This window comes from Macadamia integrifolia, unplaced genomic scaffold, assembly GCF_013358625.1.
Source record: "Macadamia integrifolia cultivar HAES 741 unplaced genomic scaffold, SCU_Mint_v3 scaffold1717, whole genome shotgun sequence".
Lineage (NCBI taxonomy): Eukaryota > Viridiplantae > Streptophyta > Magnoliopsida > Proteales > Proteaceae > Macadamia > Macadamia integrifolia.
The window spans coordinates 42,600-63,615 of record NW_024868323.1 but is presented as its reverse complement, the minus strand read 5'-3'; the positions used below and the strand labels follow the sequence as shown (position 1 = coordinate 63,615).

Genomic DNA, 21,016 nt, shown 5'->3' with positions numbered 1-21,016 from the left:
ACCAGATAGTGTTGTTCTTCCCTAAATTCTATTTTAAAAAAAAATTTTGATTTTCCAGTACATAATCATAGCCGTATTAATGGATGGCAAATTTCTTAAGATCTGAGGAAGTGATACTAATCAGTAATTTGGATGAGGTCATTCTTATTTTAAGAAATGGCTCCCCCTACGGCCCCAAAAGGAAAAAGAAAAAAAATTCTAAGAAAGTGGCACACGTAATTAATGGTGTCAATTCAATTGGTCTGGTCGATTTCAGTCAAGCTGGCCTTGCCCCTTAACTATCTGGGTCCAGATCGATAACTGATAAAATATTAATCAATTTAAGCCACATCAAAGACCAAACGTATGCATTCTCATTTTCAGAATACATATTCATCATTGAGTGGATCCAATGCATTGGTATGCAGCTGTTTTTTGAAGATCAAGTGCCAGGAGGTCAGAGGCCAATGAGGATTTTATCTCTATCTCTCTCGTTTTGTTTTTATCTCTCCTCGCTAATCTCTTTTTCAACACCCCGTGTTAGAGAAAATCCTAATCCAAGTATCCAACCAAATTCCATAAGAAAAAAGGAAATTAAAGTCATAGTACATGAGGAGTTGGTGGGCTTTAAACCATCATCAAATCTGACTTTTTTTCTCTCTTAATCTAGGTCATTATCATATGAAGTTTTTGTTTTTTAACTTCCTTCACTTCCATCTCCTCCTCCTGTATCCTAGTTAATTTTTTTTAGAGAAAAGGCTGGTGTGTCATCAGTATATCTAAGTTCGTGTATGTCTCTCTTCTCCTTCATTTGAATTAGTTCCTTTGAAAGATGTCATCATACCTAATCTCTTTCTTTTTCTAAAATAATTTTATGCTGACAAATATTACTTTCTTAAATGTGTGAGTTTTGTCATTGACAAGGACAAAACATTCCGTCTTCACCATAAAGAAATGGGAGGAGGAACACTACCCATCTACATTCCCAATGCACACAGCCCATGTTTTCTTGATAAGGTAGGCCTCCAAAAATAGAGGGTTTATCCAAGCGTGGGGAATGCTAGACGGGTAGTGTTCTTTCTCCTTCCAGAAATATCTATCACAAAATAGAAATGTATTTATGGTAGAATTATTTGTTGCTAAAAAAACACTTAAATGCCTTTTTTTTTTTTTTTTTAAAGAAAAACAACACTAGCATACCAAAACACACCATCCCCATCCTCACCCCCCCCCCCACAAAAAACAACAAATCATCTGAAATGTTTGATTCTACCCTTTCTCGGTAGGGAACTACCGACCCGACATCCACAGAAAGTTCGCTACAAAAGACTTCAGCTTAAAAAATTATATATATATATATATATATATTGGGAAGATGATGGGTAAGCTAGCAGGTAAGGGTGTCAATCGATTCGGTTTTCGTTTGGTTCCAAATGATGATAAGGTGGATCATAACCGAATCAAGAACCGAATCAGTTCCATATTTAGATACTCAAACTGATTTAATTCAGCTCGGTTCGGTTTTGGTTCCAATTCGATTATGATATGCAGTTTGAATTCTGTTTTATACCTCGATTTTAATTCGATTATGAAAACGGTTCTACTTTTAAACTATGACTCTGATGGACCAAATGTCATAATGGGCTCAAGTTATGGGCCTTTTGGCCATTGCCAACTCCAAAATTATTTTAGCTTGTAAATATCTGACACCCTAAACCGAAATTGAGCCGAACCAAATAGCATACTCACATATTCAAACCGAATAAATTTGATTTGATTCGATCCGATTAATTCGGCTCAATTTTGATTCGGTATTCAGTTTTGGTTTGAAATTGACACCCTTACTAGCAGGTTATTTAGAAATAAAATATGCTAACGATTTATTGCCGTTAGATTAAATAAATTAGATTGATTAGATCTATGCCATTGATCTATCTTATTTTCTCCTTCTCTTCCCCTTTCTTCTTTTCTTCCTAGCAGAAAACATCCCGGCAGAAGTGATTAGACTTGGCTGTCTACGATAGTCCCCCTCTCCCTCTCACCTGTCCCCATCTCCAAACCATCCCTACCATTGCAGCCCCCTTTCGCCTCACCCCTGTCCCAACCCCATATGTGAACCTGGCTGCTGCAACCAAATGAAGTACTTACTTCGTCGGCTTCATTCTTTTCTTATCAAACCAAATGACCTTAATGTGTTGGCTCGTAGCACAATCATTTGCAGATAATATCTGACTGAATAATTACTCATTGTCAAGGTGTGGATTAAGCTGCCCCTTTTCTGCAATTTTTTTTTCTTGGTGAATTTGAAAATCTATTCCGCTATAAATTGAATTACTGTGGATGCTTTGTGATGCGGAAAAAATTGATCGGATGATCTTCCCTGCAGTTCCTGGTGCTTTGGCCGACCTGCACAGAAGAAATGACAGGGGAGAGCCGGGCTGACCCGACAGGGGACTCTCCGATGCCTAAGTTAGATCTTTCCACAATAGATGGTCAAGTGAGCTTTTCCAGTAAAAGAAGTGAGTCATCCATCCTCCATGATGGAGGCTTACCTTGGTATTTATAGGTTGTTCATGGAGGGCAAGTGGGAGATGATTTTCAAGAGTCCTGTTTGGGCGTGGAGTCCTCAAGGGGAGTGGCTCTGTGATTTTGGGAATATTCCCCCCTCTTAACTCGGAAAGGCCAACCGTGCAACGTCTATGATGACGTGTAGTGGATAGAATCATGTCCTCTGGAATAGGGATTACATTCCCTGAATGTAGGGATGGACGAAAACACGTTTCTGAAAACCTTGTTGTTGATGTCGGGCCGAGGTGGAAGCACGACCTGATGGAGGCCGAGGTGCAGCACGGCCTGACGGAGGTCGAGGTGTAGCACGGCCTGACGGAGGCTGAGGTGGAGCATGGCCAGATGAATGCCGAGGTGGAAGCACGGCTTGATGAAGGCTGAGGTGGAAGCACAGCCTGATGGAGGCCGAGGTGGAAGTGCGGCCTGATGGAGGCCAAGGTGCAGCACGGCCTGACGCAGGCCGAGGTGGAGCACGACCTGATGAAGGCCGAGGTGATAGCGCTGACTAATGGAGGCCGAGGTGCAGCACGGCTTGATGGAGGCTGAAGTAGCAGCTCAGTCGTGTTCAGGTTTGCGTACATGCTTCAGCCGTGCTGAGGAAAGTGACATATTTTGCCTCATCACTTTGTGTAGGCTAGGAGAGAGGAACTTAATTACACCTGATTCTTTTTGTTGAAAGAGGTTCTCTGTTTTCAAGTTATGGTTTGTTGTTTGAGGATAAAATAAATAATGGCAAGAGAGGAGAAACAAGTAGAACTTAAATTCTGCATATACGATTGGCACGGATATTGGTCATTATAACTACATTGTACCTATTGCTATTGCAACACTCAAGGAAAAGCTTGTGACTGAGGCCGATCACGTCCGTTGTCATTGGGTTTCCTTCTGCTAAGATGAAGATGAAAGGGGAAGATGAGGGATAGATCAATGACAAGAACTAATATCTAATATAAAGGTCCGTAAACCGTTAGCACATTTTATTCATTAGTAACCCACTAGCTTACACACTCTTTTCCCCCCTTTTTTTTTTTTCTAGAAAATATAATTCTTTATACGACAAAAACAAACTTTTTCCCAACTAAATTGGATAGTTACATGGATCCATGATTTAAAGGGCGTACCTAGTGCACAAAGCTCTCGCATGTGTGAGGTCCGAGGAAGGGGGTGAAAACTACGTAATTTTACCTCGAGAATATCGAGAAGTTATTTCAACCGCTTAACCACCATATTGCAACATTCGTACTTTTACCGTTGGGCTAAGCACGGTCCTTTCATATGGACTCAAGAATCTAGAGCTTACATTTCAATAAATGAAGGAATATACAATAATATTAAACATCTCTAAATAGTCATCATACCAACATTTCCCAAAAGCAGTGAGTGTGAAGGTAAAAATCAGGAAACACCTCTTGGCATGGTGCTGCCAGTGTAACATGAATTGGGTAGCAAGAATGTTGAGCGATAAAGAAACATCATATAAACAAACTTAGTGTAGTTGAGATGAAAATGTCGAGATGAAAGAGTGGTAAAACTAGAAAAGAGAATAATGAATGATCATATTAGAACTGATTAAGGAGAAACTTTGATACATAAGGTGTGAGAATATCATTTGAGGTGGCATAAACATATGCAAATGAGGTCTTTAGATGCTCCCGTATTAAGGAGCGATTAGATTTAGATTTCTACCATAAAGAAAATTTTATTTAGATTAAATAAGCTAAAAAAGCCAAGGATAGACCATTAGACCTAAAATGACTCGAAGAATTGGTGAAGAAAGACAAGGAGATAGATTAGACTTTTTCAAGTATGACTTTGAATAAATTTGATTGAAGACGATTCGTGTCATCGACCCACTTAGTTGGAAGAAGACTGAATTAAATTGAGTTGAGTAGATAAATCTGATGCTCTTATCTTCTTTTTATCTTAATTTTTCCCCATAATGGTATGCTAAAGGACAGAAACAACATATTCTTATTGCAGTGATGGGTGTAGGGGCGATTATTCTCTGCAGTGAGTGTAGTAGTGTGGTGAGCATCAGATGGCTGAGAGCATCTGAATACATGTTCTGGGATCGTCTCAGCCATCCGATGTTCACCTAAACACCGCACTCACTGCAGAGGATGTTTTCACGGGAATGTAGAGGTGGGTATGTACCAGCTTGGAGATACCTTGACAACATTGCCACGCTATAAACTTTTCAATATTATTAAGGCCCGTGGGAACCCGACCTGGTTACATTCTTCAATTAGGGAGATCATGCTTTGTGGGATGAGGGGTGTGGGTCCGAGCGCAGTGGTTTGTGATTTTAAAAGGATGTGAATTACTCAATTGATCTGGTTTTGGTTAATTGGTTCTAGCTCTAAGCTTAAGATAATAACTCGACCGATTAAAGCAGGGACCAATTAATATTAGGTTGGTCCAGTCACGCTTTTTAGTCAGTTTCGATTAAACCATTCTTAAACGGTCCTTAATTAGTTTATGGCATCTTGCATATATATACATATATATGCATGATATTTTTGCATAAGAAGAACGGATCAGGTTCTAATACGAGAATTGAGAACCATTCTTGTACTATCCTGATCCCACGACACATGATTCTTGTACAAGAACCTGATTCGCTCTCGCATAGGAAAAGGCTAGGCACGCTACTTAGGTGGCCAACCTGTGTCACTCTCTCCCTCTCCTTTAGAAATCACTAGCTCTAGGAAAGTTAGTTGGTGTACTCTATCCTCCATCAGCTCACGAGGTAATATTACTAACCTCTCTCTCTCTCTCTCTCTCTCTCTCTCTCTCTCTCTATATATATATATATATATTACGAATTCTACTTTCCATTCCTGAAAAATTACACAATCTATTCCTTAAACATGCAAATACATATATAAATCAAAGGGGGAGTCTCCATTCCGAAACATAATAAATCCAGAACTTCAAATCACAATCATCATCTCAAAATCGAGCAAATTAACTCTTAATTAGCTGGTTTTTTACCGGCTTAATCAGTTCTGGTCCAGATATGGTACTAACTAGTTATTCATGCTTCAAATCATTTGGTTTACCTAGGCCAAAACAAGACTGAGATTATTTTCCATAAATGTATACTAAAACAATCTTATATGTATAAATGTATGCAAGGGCCATGGATATTGGTATCATAATTTATATTTAAGATACATTTTTGTTTTAATGCATATATATATATATATCCAATGCCCCCGCCTGCCCTGAGGCTAGGCCCGGTCTGAGATGTTCCGGCCTGACCTCGAGTAAGGCCAGGCCAAGCCTAGAGTGGGCCCTGTAAACCCCGGACTGGGCCTAGATTGTCAAAAACCCAGCCCAGCCCAGCGGGTTACACCTGCCATTGCTGGACATGCACGTACCCTTCTTGAAGGCGGCCGCCATTGTTGGCACCGTCTAGCTTTTAATTAATCTGCACTACTTGGCTAACGTGGTATGGGCCCTTCTAATGAAAACAAATGAAATTTTCTCTCTTTCTCTCTCTCTCTCTCTCTCTATATTTATATATATATATATTTTTTTTTCTGACAAAAACCAGTGTGGGGGAATGTGCCCTTGCAGCTAGATGCATGATGAGAAAATAAAATAATTAATCTGTTTTTATGAAAAGAAAAATAAAATCTTTGTAATGATCCTGTTTGTATGGTTACTTTACCAATGTTAGGGCAAATGTGAGCGAGTTAGTGGAGAGGTCGACCTACGCAGGACAGGGGGAAGCCAATCATTTCACATCCGCTTATTTCTGAGCATAAAAAGAACATGACCAGGGAGTGTTCTTATGTTTTTTGGGGGGTTGGGGGTTAAGGACTCGATCTTAATCAAATTAAAAAAGGATTTCACATTGAAAATTGATAAATACAAATTTCATCAATCCAATCTTAATATTTTTACAATTATCATGGCTTGGCTTTTGCCATTGGAAAATAATAATAAATGTAAAGAAATTAAATTACGTCACTATATGTAAACTATTTTTATAAACCTTAAATCAAAAAAAATTAAAGGACATCACTGTATGTGAACCCAAATCCCTTCACTAGGTATATCTTTGTGAACCACAAATAAAAGATAATATCCAGCAGGGGCCATAACAGCCGAAGTTGGAGTTGTCACAGCCACATCATATGCCGAATTCGTCACCACTGTCACATGTCTTCCACCCAATTCCAACACCCTTTGATTCATGGAGAACGAGTGTGTCGTGAAAGTTGGTAACACCATTGTCACTCTTACCCCCTTCTCGCTCACCGTACTGGGCACCGAAAACCGTACTACCAATTGTTGTCCATATCTTAGCTTCGTTTGTGTCGCCGGGGCTATAATCTTTGGCCGGAATTTCGAATACTCCGAACCCATATAACCCGGTGAGAATGCCTCCAAACTTAGATCCGTCGGGTATAGAACTCCGGTAAAGTTGTAAAACGCATGAGGATTGTTTCCTCCCACTAGAACTCTACCATCACGTAGTAAGATAGCAGAGGAATGGTAGAGACGTGGAATGGAAGATGGGTTTTGTACTTCAAAACGAGAACCAGATGGGTTATCGGGTTGGTAAACAACCGGTTTGAAAACTGGGTCTCTAGCCAACTCCCACCCGGCTGTCCCCCTTGCAGCACCATTTATGAGCAAGACATGGCCGTTAGGGAGTAAAATCATGTCTCCCATCAGTCTTGCCATGGGCATTGTTTCCATGGACCAATTTGGGCTCGGGTCATTTATTCGGATCCTACCACATGATGTTAAGCCTCCGATGAAATTCCCTCTATTGGATTCACGGAATGACCCTCTTGGAGCTCCACCGCAGACAAGAACCTCAGCTTCCACGGACGGTTTATGGATACCCTTCAATGGGAGTAAAACTGAGGATCCGGTACTTGGGTAGCATCGAGGTTGGCCATCCGGAATCGCCGGAAAAGTTTTCACTACAACATTCTTGTTGTAATCAAGCAAGATTGCTTGATGGTTGGCAAATATGAATAAGTTGCCATCCACATTAAGGTGAACAAAAGGGAAAAGATTGTTCTCTTCCGGGTCGGTAGTTTGTTTAAGAAATGGTAAGGAGAATACCCGATTAGTGGATCCGGATTTCGGGTAGAACTCATAATTGAATTGTTGCCTGCCACCGACAATGATGACCCGACCGTCCGGTAATATTTGACTAGTAGCATACCAACGTGGTACAATGAGTCCAAATGAATTCTCTTCCCAGTCACAACCACTGCATGGCCGGAAAATCCTGACGGCGCGTTCGCCGTCATTGTAACCACCGGCTTGGATGAGTCGGCCGTCTGGAGAGACGGCACCGGAAGAGCACCAGATATTGGTTTGGATCATAAGTGGCCTTATAGAGTTGGTGTGGACGTCAAACTCGGCGGAGTGAGCAGTGCAGTCATGTTTGAGGAACAAGTCATGGTTATCATTCCGGCATTTGCCTTCCGGCAAGGCGAGTTTGGAAGCGCCGAAGTCGGTGCGGTCGTAGATGATAACTCGATCGTTGTTGAGAAGCTGCATGTGCATTGCTGATATACCAATGCTTCGCTTCAGGAGGCTCCATTGGCCTCCCCCAGCTGATACTTTTGCTAAGAAGAAGAAGAAGAAAAGAATGGGAGATGGTGCCATTAGGGTTTGGTTGGTTGCTTGCTTGGTTAATTGCCTCTTGGGTTTGTACCCTGCAAGTGGAAGTGGGAGAAGAAGGAAGGGTTGAAGAGGGTTGAGACTTGAGAATCTTTGTATGGGGTTATACCACTTAAGTTCAGTGAGAGACGGGTAGGAGTTATAAACTCGTGCAAGAAAAAGACATTGTGACTTGGGAGCAGTGAGTCAGTGACTAGTGATTCTTGTCCCTGCTGGGTTTCTTTCATGGGCCGTCGTTGGATTAGTTACACCCAAGTCTAGAGTCTAGAGAGAGAAAGTGAGAGAGAGAGTATTCACAAAAAAAAAAAGAGAGAGAGAGAGCCTGGCTATGGAGTGTTGTGATGGATATTTCTTTGTCTTCTAGCTCAATCACTGTTTTTTTTTTCTATTCTTTTCGTACAAGAAATGAATTTCGTTAACAGGGTTGCTATAATAGCGACAAAGCCAATTAGCTCCAAATCGAAGGACAAAAAAATGAATTTCTTTAATAGGGTTGTGAATTTAGAATGTTTTACCCCCAAAAAACAAAAAAAGTTTTAAACTCTATTCACAGGTTGTGAATTTAGGGCAATTAAAAGAACAGAAAAATGAATTTCTTTAACAGGGTTGCCTAGAAGTTTGATAATCAGCATTGTGTAATACGACGATTTAGCGATATGATGCCGAGATGGTGATTTGGTGATATGAGTATGACAATAGCGCGATAGTTGTTGGTGATATAACACCATGACTGTGATTTAACAAATTAATCATACGGTGATATGACACCATGGGGATAATTTGGCCATATCGTGTCATGGTGATGATTCTTTTCAATACGTTGATATAGATGGATATTGGTAATGACAATAGCGCGATAGTTGTTGGTGTATGATGTTTTGTATTTCATCGTAATTTTCAAAGAATATTACTGTAAGTTCTTCCCAAATAGATTTTTATTTCTTTTCTTCATTGATACTGAAGTAGGGATCTATTTTCACTGATGACATAAGCAATCTTACCAAATCTCGTAATCTGTGTGCATTGTTTATTTTGTTTTTCTATTTTTTTTCTACATTGTTTTAGGGTTGTGTTTCTACAATAACACCGTATCAATTAGAGATGATACCAATCAAATACTGATTTGTATCAACATTTCATTAGTTTTAAATCTTCATCAGTTCCATGACCTAAAACTATTGTGTCAGATAAAACAAAAAATGAATGTTGAAATAAAATAAAAATATACTTTTTGATAAACCGTATGAGAATAAAGAGGAGTGTATGAAATAAAATCCATTTATTGGTTCAAGGGGTGTATGAAAGTCAAGATTTATACGAGAACTTAATCCATACTCAGTCTCCTCTCCCCCTCCTTAGGATAAGTTGCTAAGACAAACCGAAGAAGAAAATCAACCCATTCAATATAATTTCGAAGAAATATTGTTGGCAACCTGTGGAGATACTTCTCTGGCCCCCTTCAAAGGAAATACAAGTAGAGTAGAGCTTGGAAGAATCAATATATCCATTAGCCAAACCCTTTCTGACCCTGCCTTTGGACTCGTATTTTGTTCGTGTGCACACTAAACGGAGGCTGCTCTGATAGAAATACTCCTGAAAGTCACACGTCTGTTAGCTTTGAATTAGAGACTCACTGGATCACTTTAGTAGTGCTAGGGAACGCCAATTCGTCGTGCCAATGGATTGTTATCTGTAGATGAATGAGGGGGACACCCACTTCTACGAAATTTGATTGAGTTTTCAACATTTTTCTTAAGTCAGCTGAAAAACGGATGCCACCGGCTTGATTCCCCTCATTGCAAGATAAATGAACCAAAGCAACCACTCGAAGAGAAACTTTTTGACTTAGCCCAACAATGAACAAGTGAGGCATTATCAAATGAGAAAGAAAAAATAGAATAGACGGAATGATTTATCTATAAAGTCGATATTTTAACGAAAAAAGGAAAAAAAGTAACTGAAGGCTTTCGAATATTCCCTTAGTTTTGCCGCCCTAAAACAAAAGAAAAAATCAAATTAATATCATTATATACAGTCATGTGAACAGTGATCACACTGCACATGGAAAGAAAGTAGAATATAAGTTGATTTGCACTTTTCACACACACACACACAAAAAAAAAAAAAAGGCTAAAACTAGTAGTCACCGATCGCACCACAACAGTACCTTGATGGAAACCATAGTTGGTTAGATTGGTGGGTACCATTGCATTAAAAAATATAAGAGTAACCGTAAGTGACCAATCAATACCATTTATTACAATAAAGTATATACTATCAGCTCATGGAATTCATTCTGATTTCTCCTCCCTGGTCAAATCAAAGCTAGAATTGAAGGAAAGATGTCTCTCATTCTTATTCATGGCACAATCTTGCAAAATGAAGATATATGAAAGGCCCAAGCTAGTGCATTTCTCAGGAAGGAGTGGATGCACAACTGTAAAGAGACTAGCATGTCCCACATCCACACCCAAGTTGGTCAATGTTACATCACCCACTTGTATGTGGGGTAGCATATATAGATCTCTCATGTTTAACATATTTGCCAATTAATGATCAAGTAACTTCCAACTTCTTTCCCACTACATCATCAGTCAATTAATCAAAGTCCAATGATTTGGACCTTAATATATGATTTGGGAGAAGTTATTTAAAAGAGCTAGGGGCAGGTTAAAATGATCTTAGGAGAAATAGTAAGAAAATATAAATATAATTTAGGTCTCGATTCAAATATGACTTCGAACAGAGCTGTTTAGAGAGGAAGGGATCGATGTAGTAGACTTCATTTAGATGAAATTTTGCAAAGTTGCTTTTATTGCTTTTTTTTTTTTTTTTTTAGTATTATTGTTCTTAATATTTTGCCTTTAAACGGATCCATGTAGCTAACCCTATTTAGTTGGGCTAAGGCTGAGTTTGTTGTTGTTTGGGAGAACTTTCTCCTAAATAGGCAATTTGGAAAGGAATCTCTAAATGGAAACTTGAATTTTTAATTTTCACATGGATGATTGACCACGTGTCAAATTTCAAAACTTAATTCAATCAAATAATATGTGTATGCATATATATTTTTGTTGTTGCAACTAGTGTGCACTCTCTCGTCGTCATAAGTTTTAAAAAGTTGTATTTGGCCAATTAAAAAATTATGATTAAGATTTGACTTTACATATGAGCAGATGACACCATGGGTGTAGTTCTACTAGTCCAGAGGTGTTGTGTTAATAGTTGTCTCCAGCTTGAGTCTCCTTGTGAATGATCTATTACACGGGTTAGGAGTGGCTGCATATAACCAAGATTTGCCCTTGGGCTTGAACTGTAAAACTGTGCAAATTCGAGGGACTCCTCATAAAAAATAAAAAAAAATAAGTGAGCAGATCATCTTAGGATCTATCCATCTACAAATTTTGGATCTCACCTACACTAGCAAGTGACAAATATTCATATGCTCGTTTGGAAATTCCTTTCCAGGTTGCCCACTTTGGGATTTTTTTTGGGGGTTTGGTTGCCCACTTTGGGAATTTTTTTTTTTTTGGGGGGGGGGGGGGGGTGTTGTGTTTGGGGTGGTTAGGGGGGCAAGGCCCACTTTGAGATCCTCTCCCTATAGAAAGGGAAATGAACGCTTTCCGGTTGCGCAATCCCTACACTCAAATACAGAGAATGACAAAACGGTACCTTCACCCTATGTTGATACTCATGTGTATCCTCTCATTGGCTCCTCGATAGTACAACGGCCGCACATCCCGCGAGCATTATTTTTTCCAAATTTTTTATCACATTCTGGACTTTATTTTATGGTTCCCATTTTTAATTAATGTCTTTGTTCTAACAAACGGAGCTTGTTGTCTGATCTTAATATGCTAATGTGGGGCCTATGCATTGTGTAAATAGCTCAATCACCTAGTCTTGGTTTGTTCCTCTTAAAAGGAGATTCTTTTCTTTTCCCCAATTCTTCTCACAAAACAACAAAGAAGGAAATGAAGCATAGAGCCACTACTGTATAATGTCTGGATATGAATTTCTGTTTTGTTGGTGTGTCTTTCTCACACCTCTTCTTTCTTAGGATTGTGGGTCCCCCACTTTCTTCTGCTACTAGACAAAGTCATGATAAACTTTCTGAAGAGTAAAAGTGTAACAATGTTTATTATATGATCATTTAATCATAAACACTAATGTACGTTTATGCTTTTCTAAAGACTTTCGCACATGAAGCCTCTTTTAAAGCAAGGAAGTTCATTAATCAGTAATCATACTAAATTGTTTTTCATTCTTCATACATACTAAATTATTCAAATTAGGTTTTCTAACTTGACTCGTCTTTTAGAAAAATCTGGTGATCAGCCAAATCGAGGTAAGTTATATCTTTTAACATTAATATAAAATAAATATGTAAAAAAAACAAAAACCGAGGAAATCACACATCATTGAATTTTGAGTTTATACCATTGCAAACATGTTCCAAGTGAACTACTGAAGTAGGAATCTGTTTGATAGTATTTTAAAGATGACTTGACTCGTCGAATTTATAATGACTTGAGTAAAAGATCTAGCTTTTTTTATTAGAACAATTCATGATCAAATCTGGTAATATTTTATCCTGATCAAGTCTACATGACTCTTGACCCCAAATCAAAACTTGATTTTTCAACTATGAATTCACCACGGTCTATATATTTAGAAGACCATACTAGCAAAAGTATGCAAAGTAATAGAATGAATATATTACCACACTAGTTAAGTTCTTCGCTTTGATGATGATGATGAAGGAAAATAATCCTCTATTTTTCTCATTCCTGTTTTTCCTTGTTTTGCTACCTGTAGAACACGACACGTGGACAACTTTAAGACCAACGCACCGGATGTAATAATCCTCATCCAACCTTGACCGTTGAATCCTCTATTGTCCATGTGTCGTGTTCTGCAGGTAGCAAAACAAGAAAAAACAGGGATGAGAAAAATAGAGGATTTTGATCCGATGATGAATTGGAGAAGGAGGTGGAAGTACTTTCTTGTATATTCTCTCACTTTTTTCTGGGTGCAATAATTGCTCGATCTTTCCTGTCTTTTCTCTTTCTCTTTTCTTGATGCAATGATTGATATGACACAATAATTGCTGGTGGCTTTTGTTAGGTAATTTGAATATGAACCCGCACAGTTTGGACTTTTGGCCATATGTATCATATTAAATTCAATTGAAAGATAGTAAGGATCTCCCACACTGTTATAGACATTTTAATGAATGGTTGTTTACTTCCATTTGTGGTAAATACCACCACCGGCTAACAGCATACCCATTGTCCATATCAAAAGAGCAAGAGAATAATCACCTGTATGGGTAAATGAGTACATTCATTATATGGATTGAGTTTTTCACCATCCACGGTGGAAAAAGAAATCTCTTAATTAATCTATGGGTTTTTGGTGATTAAGTACGATTTAGAAAAAAATATTTCATTCCTTCGACAATAGACTGGGTAGGTAACAATGAAAGCACATGGTGGGTCAGTATGTCAAGAATTCTATTAAAGCATTAAAGCCCATGGGTGAATGAAGAAACCCTAGGTCAAAGAAAACTTTTGCCTCTATTCTAGTCTAAATCAATCTCTAGTCCCGAAAAATAATTTCTTCATATAATCAAGACTGTGAGAGTAATTAACTCTTCACACTTAGTTGTCTTGTAGAAGAGTGATATGGTAAATCGGAGAGTCTTGCATCCTTGGAATGATCTAGATTGTTCATACATTGAATTTCACTTTCAAATTAATTCAAATACATATCCTGCCATGTATATTTGTGACCCTTGTATTTTTTAATTTTTTTTATTTAACCTTTTATTTATTGCCATATCCTCTCCTATAGTCGTAGATTTTAAAATTTTTGTTTTGCCACTTGATCAAGTCTATTTGGACAACAAGTTGATATTTGTATGTACAACTCTATCTGTATATAAAATTTGAGCCTTGTCGAAATTGCCACATAACAAATATTTTAACTACCATGAGACATGCCATCTTAATTGGAAGCCCTTCGCTCCCATATTTTTGTAAAGTTTAAAATAAAGTTTATCATTTTTTTCTTTTAGTAGTATGAACCTTTTGAGTTATGTCACACTAACTTCCATAAATCTTTAACAGAAGTTTAGATAGATGAATTAAAAAAAAAAATTTGTGAGTTTTTGTCACCCATGGTGAAGAGATCCTCTCTTCATCCATTTCTTTTTATGGTTGGATTGGACTCCTGAAAGAACATGCATTTCAGACCTTTGTAGAATAGGGTGAGTAATTATGAAATTACAATGGTGAGATTACATACCATGAAGAGAAACTTTCACCTTGAAAATAATGAAATTGAAACAAGAAAGACTGCATCCGCAAATGATCCTTAAACTCCAAGAATGGAAGTGTATGGAAGCTCCGCACCACTGAATGTCTCTGATAGTGTTTTCTTCATTAATTTTTTATGAGGGCACATATACAACATGAATATATATTAGAGGCAATCATTACCTGAAATCACTGGTTATCATTGCAATAGGATGAGTGTAAAAAAAAAAGGAAATATTTCAGATCTTCAACTAAATATTTAGAATATGAACCGAATTTCTTGCACCCTAGGGGATTCATGAGACCAGAGACTGTATCGGAGTATTTTGAAAATTTCTAAAATCTAGGATGGGACAAAAACCCTCATCGCATGGTCAAGGAAAACTTTATCCTTAGAATATTATAGCAAAGACCTATGATTGATTCCTTATTATTATTATTATTATTATTATTAGATTCCAAATTTTATCTTGTACGAAATGCATCACTAAATTACCATCTGGATAGCCTATCGTGAGAGATAACAGATGCCCTTTCAGAAACCTTTTTAAAGGAATCTTATTCCGTGACACCCTAACCCCTCTTTGGTTGGGCAAGGGCCCCAACATATCCCAAAGTGCTGATAAGCTGATCGAGCTCAAGTCATTATCTGGTTTCGTTTTTAATAGTCTTCTAATTATTATGAGAAAAAAGGTTTTGAGTTCTTATATTAATATTTTTTCTTTCTCTCTCTTCCTAACACTTTTTGCTCTCTTATTCACTCTACATCAATGAATCATTTCCATCTTCCCCATTAAATGGCCCCCCACCCCGCCAACTTTGAAAACACTCTTAATTATTATTGTTTAAAACAGTTTTGAGAGAACTCAGGTGAATTTATTGGTATCAATTTCATCAAATTGTTATAACAATTATTATAACTATGGATGGTTGGTCTCTAAACATTGTGATATGAATCTTGTCGATCCTTAAAAGATATGAATGTTACATTTTCGTTGTTTCTTAGAGAAAAACTTTTCTTTTTTCTTTTTAATTGATAGAAGTTGTGATAAGAATCAGTTTCATGTATATGTGTTTTGTTAGATCAAACACCAAGAAATATAAAAATAAATAGATAAAAAGATCCGCACGACATAAAAATTTAACGAGGTTTACACACAAGTGTGGTGTGCTATATCTTCAAGCAAAGAAGAAGATGTTTCACTATGCAGAAGAGAGATTACACTCAAGTAGCGGCGAAAAAACTCGCCCTGAAAAACCCTCAAAAATACAATGACTTGCTCAACAAGATAACAGTACATTATATACTCTAAGTCACGATCGATCCGGTCTATCAGTCCAACCCCTTTGCTTCCATCATAGATCTCAGAAAACTTTTCATTCAGGTCACCACCAAAATATGTCGAAACGGATCAATCTTCAAAACAGGTCAAGAATTCGAGACAAACTTAACATGTTTTATAAACGACAACTATCAAATGAGAAGGAATACAACTCAATAAGATCCACATGACAATTTGCTTTGTGTGACCTCGGTTGGTTACATTGAGACTGCAACCAAATGGAATTTCCCTTAGTACATATAGGGGATAAGTCTTCTTTGCATTGTAAGAATAGAGATTGCATACATTATAAATAAAAGTTCAATAACATCATATATAATAATTGTTATTTGTCTTATACTTTAAAGCTAAGTTAAAGAGTAAAAAATATTCTCAAAATAATTTATCATTATGTTATTCTTAAAAGTTGCTCCTGCCTTGCTCGTTTTTCAATGGATAAGTGACGTCACAAATTCTTACCATCATTGGAAGAAAAGCATATTATATTAAAAAAACAAAAAAATAAGAATAAATTTTCATACATAGATATTTTATCAATTTATGACAAATGAAAAAAAAAAAAGAAAAAGAAAAAAAAAAAGAAACACCAAGAGAGACGAGTAAAGAGAGAATATATTGGATGGTTAAGAGAATGGTCCCTGCCTATTCTCCAACCTCTAGAATTAATTATTAATTATGAGAGATAGAGAGGTGTAAAGCTACAAGCATGTGCTTGGGAAGTGAGGTGGACCATCATGTTAAGAGAAACCAAAGTATCAACAAAAGAGAAAGACAAACAAAAAGTGATAATGATGTAGAGATAATGGCCATATCGATGTGTCTATTCTTCCATGATGTATCATTTTGTCTTTAATTTTAGATTACTCACTGGTATTTTGGTTGGTCACGAAAGGATTTCCGTCTATAAATTCTAGCTATCAACAAATAAATCACAACATACTACATGGAAAAAGAAAGAGTGTAACTCTGAAGTCTGAACTAGGCTTGGGTTCAAGAACCAATTCTAGACCGGATCAACTTTCAATGTATATGATAATGATAATAGGTATAAATTTTGGAGAGAGATTTTGTGTACGATCGTGCATGATGCATAATAATGCACATAGCCGTTGGATCAGTTGAGGGAGTGCATTGTAGACCCTCTATACAAGAATGTGGCATATGCTTACATCATCATGAGTTATCTCTCTTATGCCCATGTGTCTAAATTTTTTTTTTTTTTTTTGGGATGGGCAGGAGAGAAAGAGAGACGCACACAGAAGGAGGGTTGACGTAGGTTGTACTCCTTGAATTGATAGAAAACAAGTTCTCTTCTTGAAGGAGTGGATAGGTTGGAGATTACATCGTATGAAATGCCCCAATGCTTACCATGATATACTAGGCAGTTGGGCTTTAGTGTAAGTCTAGAGAAAGCTGTTGGTTCAAACCTTCTACTCACTTTCTTGAATTATAATAATAGTAATTTAGTAGTTAGTAATAAGTGAAATCCAATAATCTCCTTGTTGGTCTTTTGTGGATCCCCTACCTAGCTCCTAATGGGTCCTTATCTTAGCCCAACTCTCAGTCTTACCAAAAACAAAAGAAAGAGAGATTTTTAGAGCTTTTGAATGGGAAGAAGACACCATGCAATAAATTGGTCACGTGTCTAGGTCATAGTTAGCAAATTCGGATTCGGGAATTATTCGGGTGGAGAATTATTCGAAATAATTCGATTGGTTAATTTAAGGATTTGGTCAAAAAAGCGGACAAAATAAAAATCGGAGTCGAATTCAGATTCGAAAATTATTCGATTAAAAAAATAAAAGTCGGGCAAAAAATTCGGATATTATTGTTATAGTTTATTGTATATTTTTTATTTATCAAGTTATTAACTTGATTTGTATACTTAGAAAGAGCAAATTACTTTATACAATAAAGTAAAAAAATATGAAAAAATTGTCATTGAGCGATGGAAGCAATGGTTATTGTAATCCAATTTCTACTCATGAAATAGATTAGGCCCCAAAACAGTGAAAGCAAGATTACAACTACAATAAAACAAATAAATAAATTGACTACAAAAAAATTTCACTATCCTTTTGCTTGGGTTCACAAGACCCATATTGCACTAAGGCGCACTAATTTTTCAAAATTAAAGCAACAATATAAAAAAAGATTGATTGATACAGCGATTTGAATCTGTCCTGGTCCCCCAGAACCTCAAATTATCCATCAAGGCTTGATATCTTCCCTATCTTAGGATGAACTGATGAAGTTATGAGAAAGAAATGAAACAAAGAGTATATTTGTACGATTGTTACAGAAGAATTAAGTGGAGAAAAAATATGAGAAGAAGGAGGCAGAAATTTGGGGGAGAAGAAGATGAAAAAAAAAAAAAAAAACTATTTCGGTGGTGGGTACTATGGGTTTCATATATGACGTTTTGTTTGTTTGTTTGTTTTTTTTTTACTATTTAAGTGGACTAAATAATTCGGTTTAATTCGGCTCGGTCAGAATTATTTGCGTTTTAAATTCAAATTAGTAAAAAAAGCACTTTTTTTACCGAATTTTATTTTTAATTCGGATTCGGTTAGAATTTTTTATTTAATTCAAAAAAATTCTGTTTGGCCACGAATTATTCGGCCGAATTGTTAACTAGGGTCCAGGTTGGTTAATTTAATTGATTCAATTGGCCTGGAACCCTTGAGGCCCAAAAGTTGTCCATATGATTATCTTGGGGATCGCCTAGCCACCGACTCCAGCCATCACTCTTGGTTTTCATTATCAATGATGGTCCAAACCGTGAGGCTATAGTGGCCCAGCCGTGAATTATTTGGCCGAATTGTTAACTAGGTCCAAGTTGGTTAATTTGATTGATTCAATTGGCCTGGAACCCTTGAGGCCCAAAAGTTATCCATATGATTATCTGGGGATCGCCTAGCCACCGACTCCAGCCATCACTCTTGGTTTTCATTATCAATGATGGTCCAAACCGTGAGGCTATAGTGGCCCAGCCGCTCATGTTTATCATATGTTTCTTTAAAACACAGATTTGACAGGTTCTTAGTGAGGTGGTTCAGCAGCACATGCTTTACATTTCCAAATTTGGATTCCAAAAGAAAAATCAAAATCAAAATCAAAAGGTCCCTTCTGGTCCCGGACTCTTGGTTGGCTGAAAAGGGTGATGCAAATGATGTATAATTTTAAAGAATCGGATGTCGGCTGGAGTTAAAGTGAAAAGGCCAATGAATACTTGGACACCGTTTAATAACATTTTTGTTGTTTCTTTGTTTAAAAATAGTAGAAATGGATTTTCACATTTTTGGAAATAAAAACAGATTTTTTGGTGTTTGATAAACATGTTTCTTGAAATGTTTTTTTTAGACATAATACCACTAAAAACCCTAATAGTATCATTAGATGTTCAAAAGAGAGAGAGGGTTCGATTATCTTTTTTTAGATTTAAATAGTTGAGAGATTTGTCGGCCACAACAACCTTTTTTTTTTTCTCTCAAATTTGTTTCTAGAAACAACAAAACAAGTAAAGTCGGACTTGTTTCGTCTAAGTCGTTTCTAAAATTGTAAATATACATAAATTTTGATTTATGTTTCTAGAAACGGGTGAAACGTAACAACTTTATCAATCCGTTTCTGGAAATAAGAAAACGTAGAAATGGCAAAAAAAGAACATTGTCAAATGGTGCCTTAGGGTTTCCTCGAGTACAATCATGATCGTGCACTCGATGAAAGAGCTTTACAAGCAGCATTGCCCTTCTTCACTCACGCGATATTACTGGATTGTGCTTTCGCCCCAAGAATCCCCATTGCTGCCCTGTAGGAGTCCAGGCTGTGTCTCAGTCCCATTGCGGTTGATCATCTAAAAAGACCAACTAATTAACTACCTAATCCTATGCAGGCTCATCAAACAACATTTTTAGCTTTCTTCAGGATTCGATAGAAGGAATTTTCCACAAAATACGGACTTCATTTTTTTCCATGTTCCAATAGGATCCTTAACTTTCAACCATCTATCTACATGAAACTGGTCCTACAAGATTAGGATATATCCCTTTTAATGAGAAAGGGAGCCACGTCCGGACAGGCCAGTGGAATGGATAAACAAAAGGTGCCATGCCATGAAGTGGGGAATATTCTAACAATCATATAAGACAACTAAATACACCTTGAGGTGCTGCCGAGGAACTGGGACCTAGTCGAGCACGGGATAGGTCATTTGTATACAATTAGCAGTAAACTTTACCCTTTTTATCTAGAACGTGTCTTTCAATCAAAAAGCTTTTCTAATCAAGCTATTAATTAATTAGTGCAGAAATTCTTCATCATTGAGTCTCCCATGAAACTCAGGAACACAAATTTATAAGAAAAAAAAAAAAAAAAAAAATTCAATAAGTCTAACTCTTGAGCTCGACTCTCTTTCTCCATGGTTGCCAGTTGCCAGTTGCCAGTTGCCACCACCACCACAGAACAGAAAATATACCTCTTGATATACATTCCACAGATGCTTTTGTTCTTTTGGCAAGGCTCCACTTGTATCCCAGTGAAAAGTTGAAAATTAGTAAAAGACTAGTATTTTTACTGTGTTTTTTCTATGTAGCTCTTACCTTAAGAATGCATAGAATTTGGTGTTTTGCCTGATGAATCAACTCTTTAATATAATATACCATTTAGAGTGATTGACTCTGGTCAATTACCCAGAAGAAAGTGCATATAGAATATTCATAAAATAAGTTGAAAATTAAAATGCCTAAGGTTTGGACTTTGGATCATGAAATTGGTGCATGGCTTATTTATTTATTCCTTGAATCTTCACAATGGTCTTTTGGTGAAGGAAAATATATTAAAAATAAATAAAAAAAGATTCAATAGACAAAGTTTAAACCTGCTAAACAAGGGCAAATATTCTACCCATCAGAAGTCAGCCCGATAGGTGAGAGACTAAACATGCCAACCATAGGAAAGGAATCAAAAGAGGGAGAGGGAGAAGGAGAGTGGGGAACAGAAACAAGTAAAGAAGAAGGGGGAACAAGAAAATGGGGGGAAGGTAGAAACAAGACAAATCCAAATTGATGATACAACAAAAGGAGGTGGAGGGTAAAAAATCCAAAACATGGAAAAGGGATGATACATCAAAATTAAAAAAAGGGGGGGGGGGGG

The 21,016-nt window shown here is 37.1% G+C and overlaps 1 protein-coding gene across 1 annotated transcript; it reads right to left on the bottom strand.

The window, feature by feature from the left end:
• Positions 1 to 6,382: 6,382 nt before the first annotated feature.
• On the bottom strand, positions 6,383 to 8,322 carry LOC122064692 (aldehyde oxidase GLOX-like). Its single transcript, XM_042628458.1, has one exon. It carries the CDS (start codon positions 8,185 to 8,187, stop codon positions 6,577 to 6,579), a length of 1,611 nt encoding a protein of 536 aa, XP_042484392.1. The 5' UTR covers positions 8,188 to 8,322; the 3' UTR covers positions 6,383 to 6,576.
• Between the last annotated feature and the right edge of the window lie 12,694 nt (positions 8,323 to 21,016).

Bases quoted from the DNA above. Each gene is read 5' to 3' on its own strand.
- LOC122064692 (XM_042628458.1), bottom strand. From the start codon at position 8,187: ATGGCACCATCTCCCATTCTTTTCTTCTTCTTCTTCTTAGCAAAAGTA.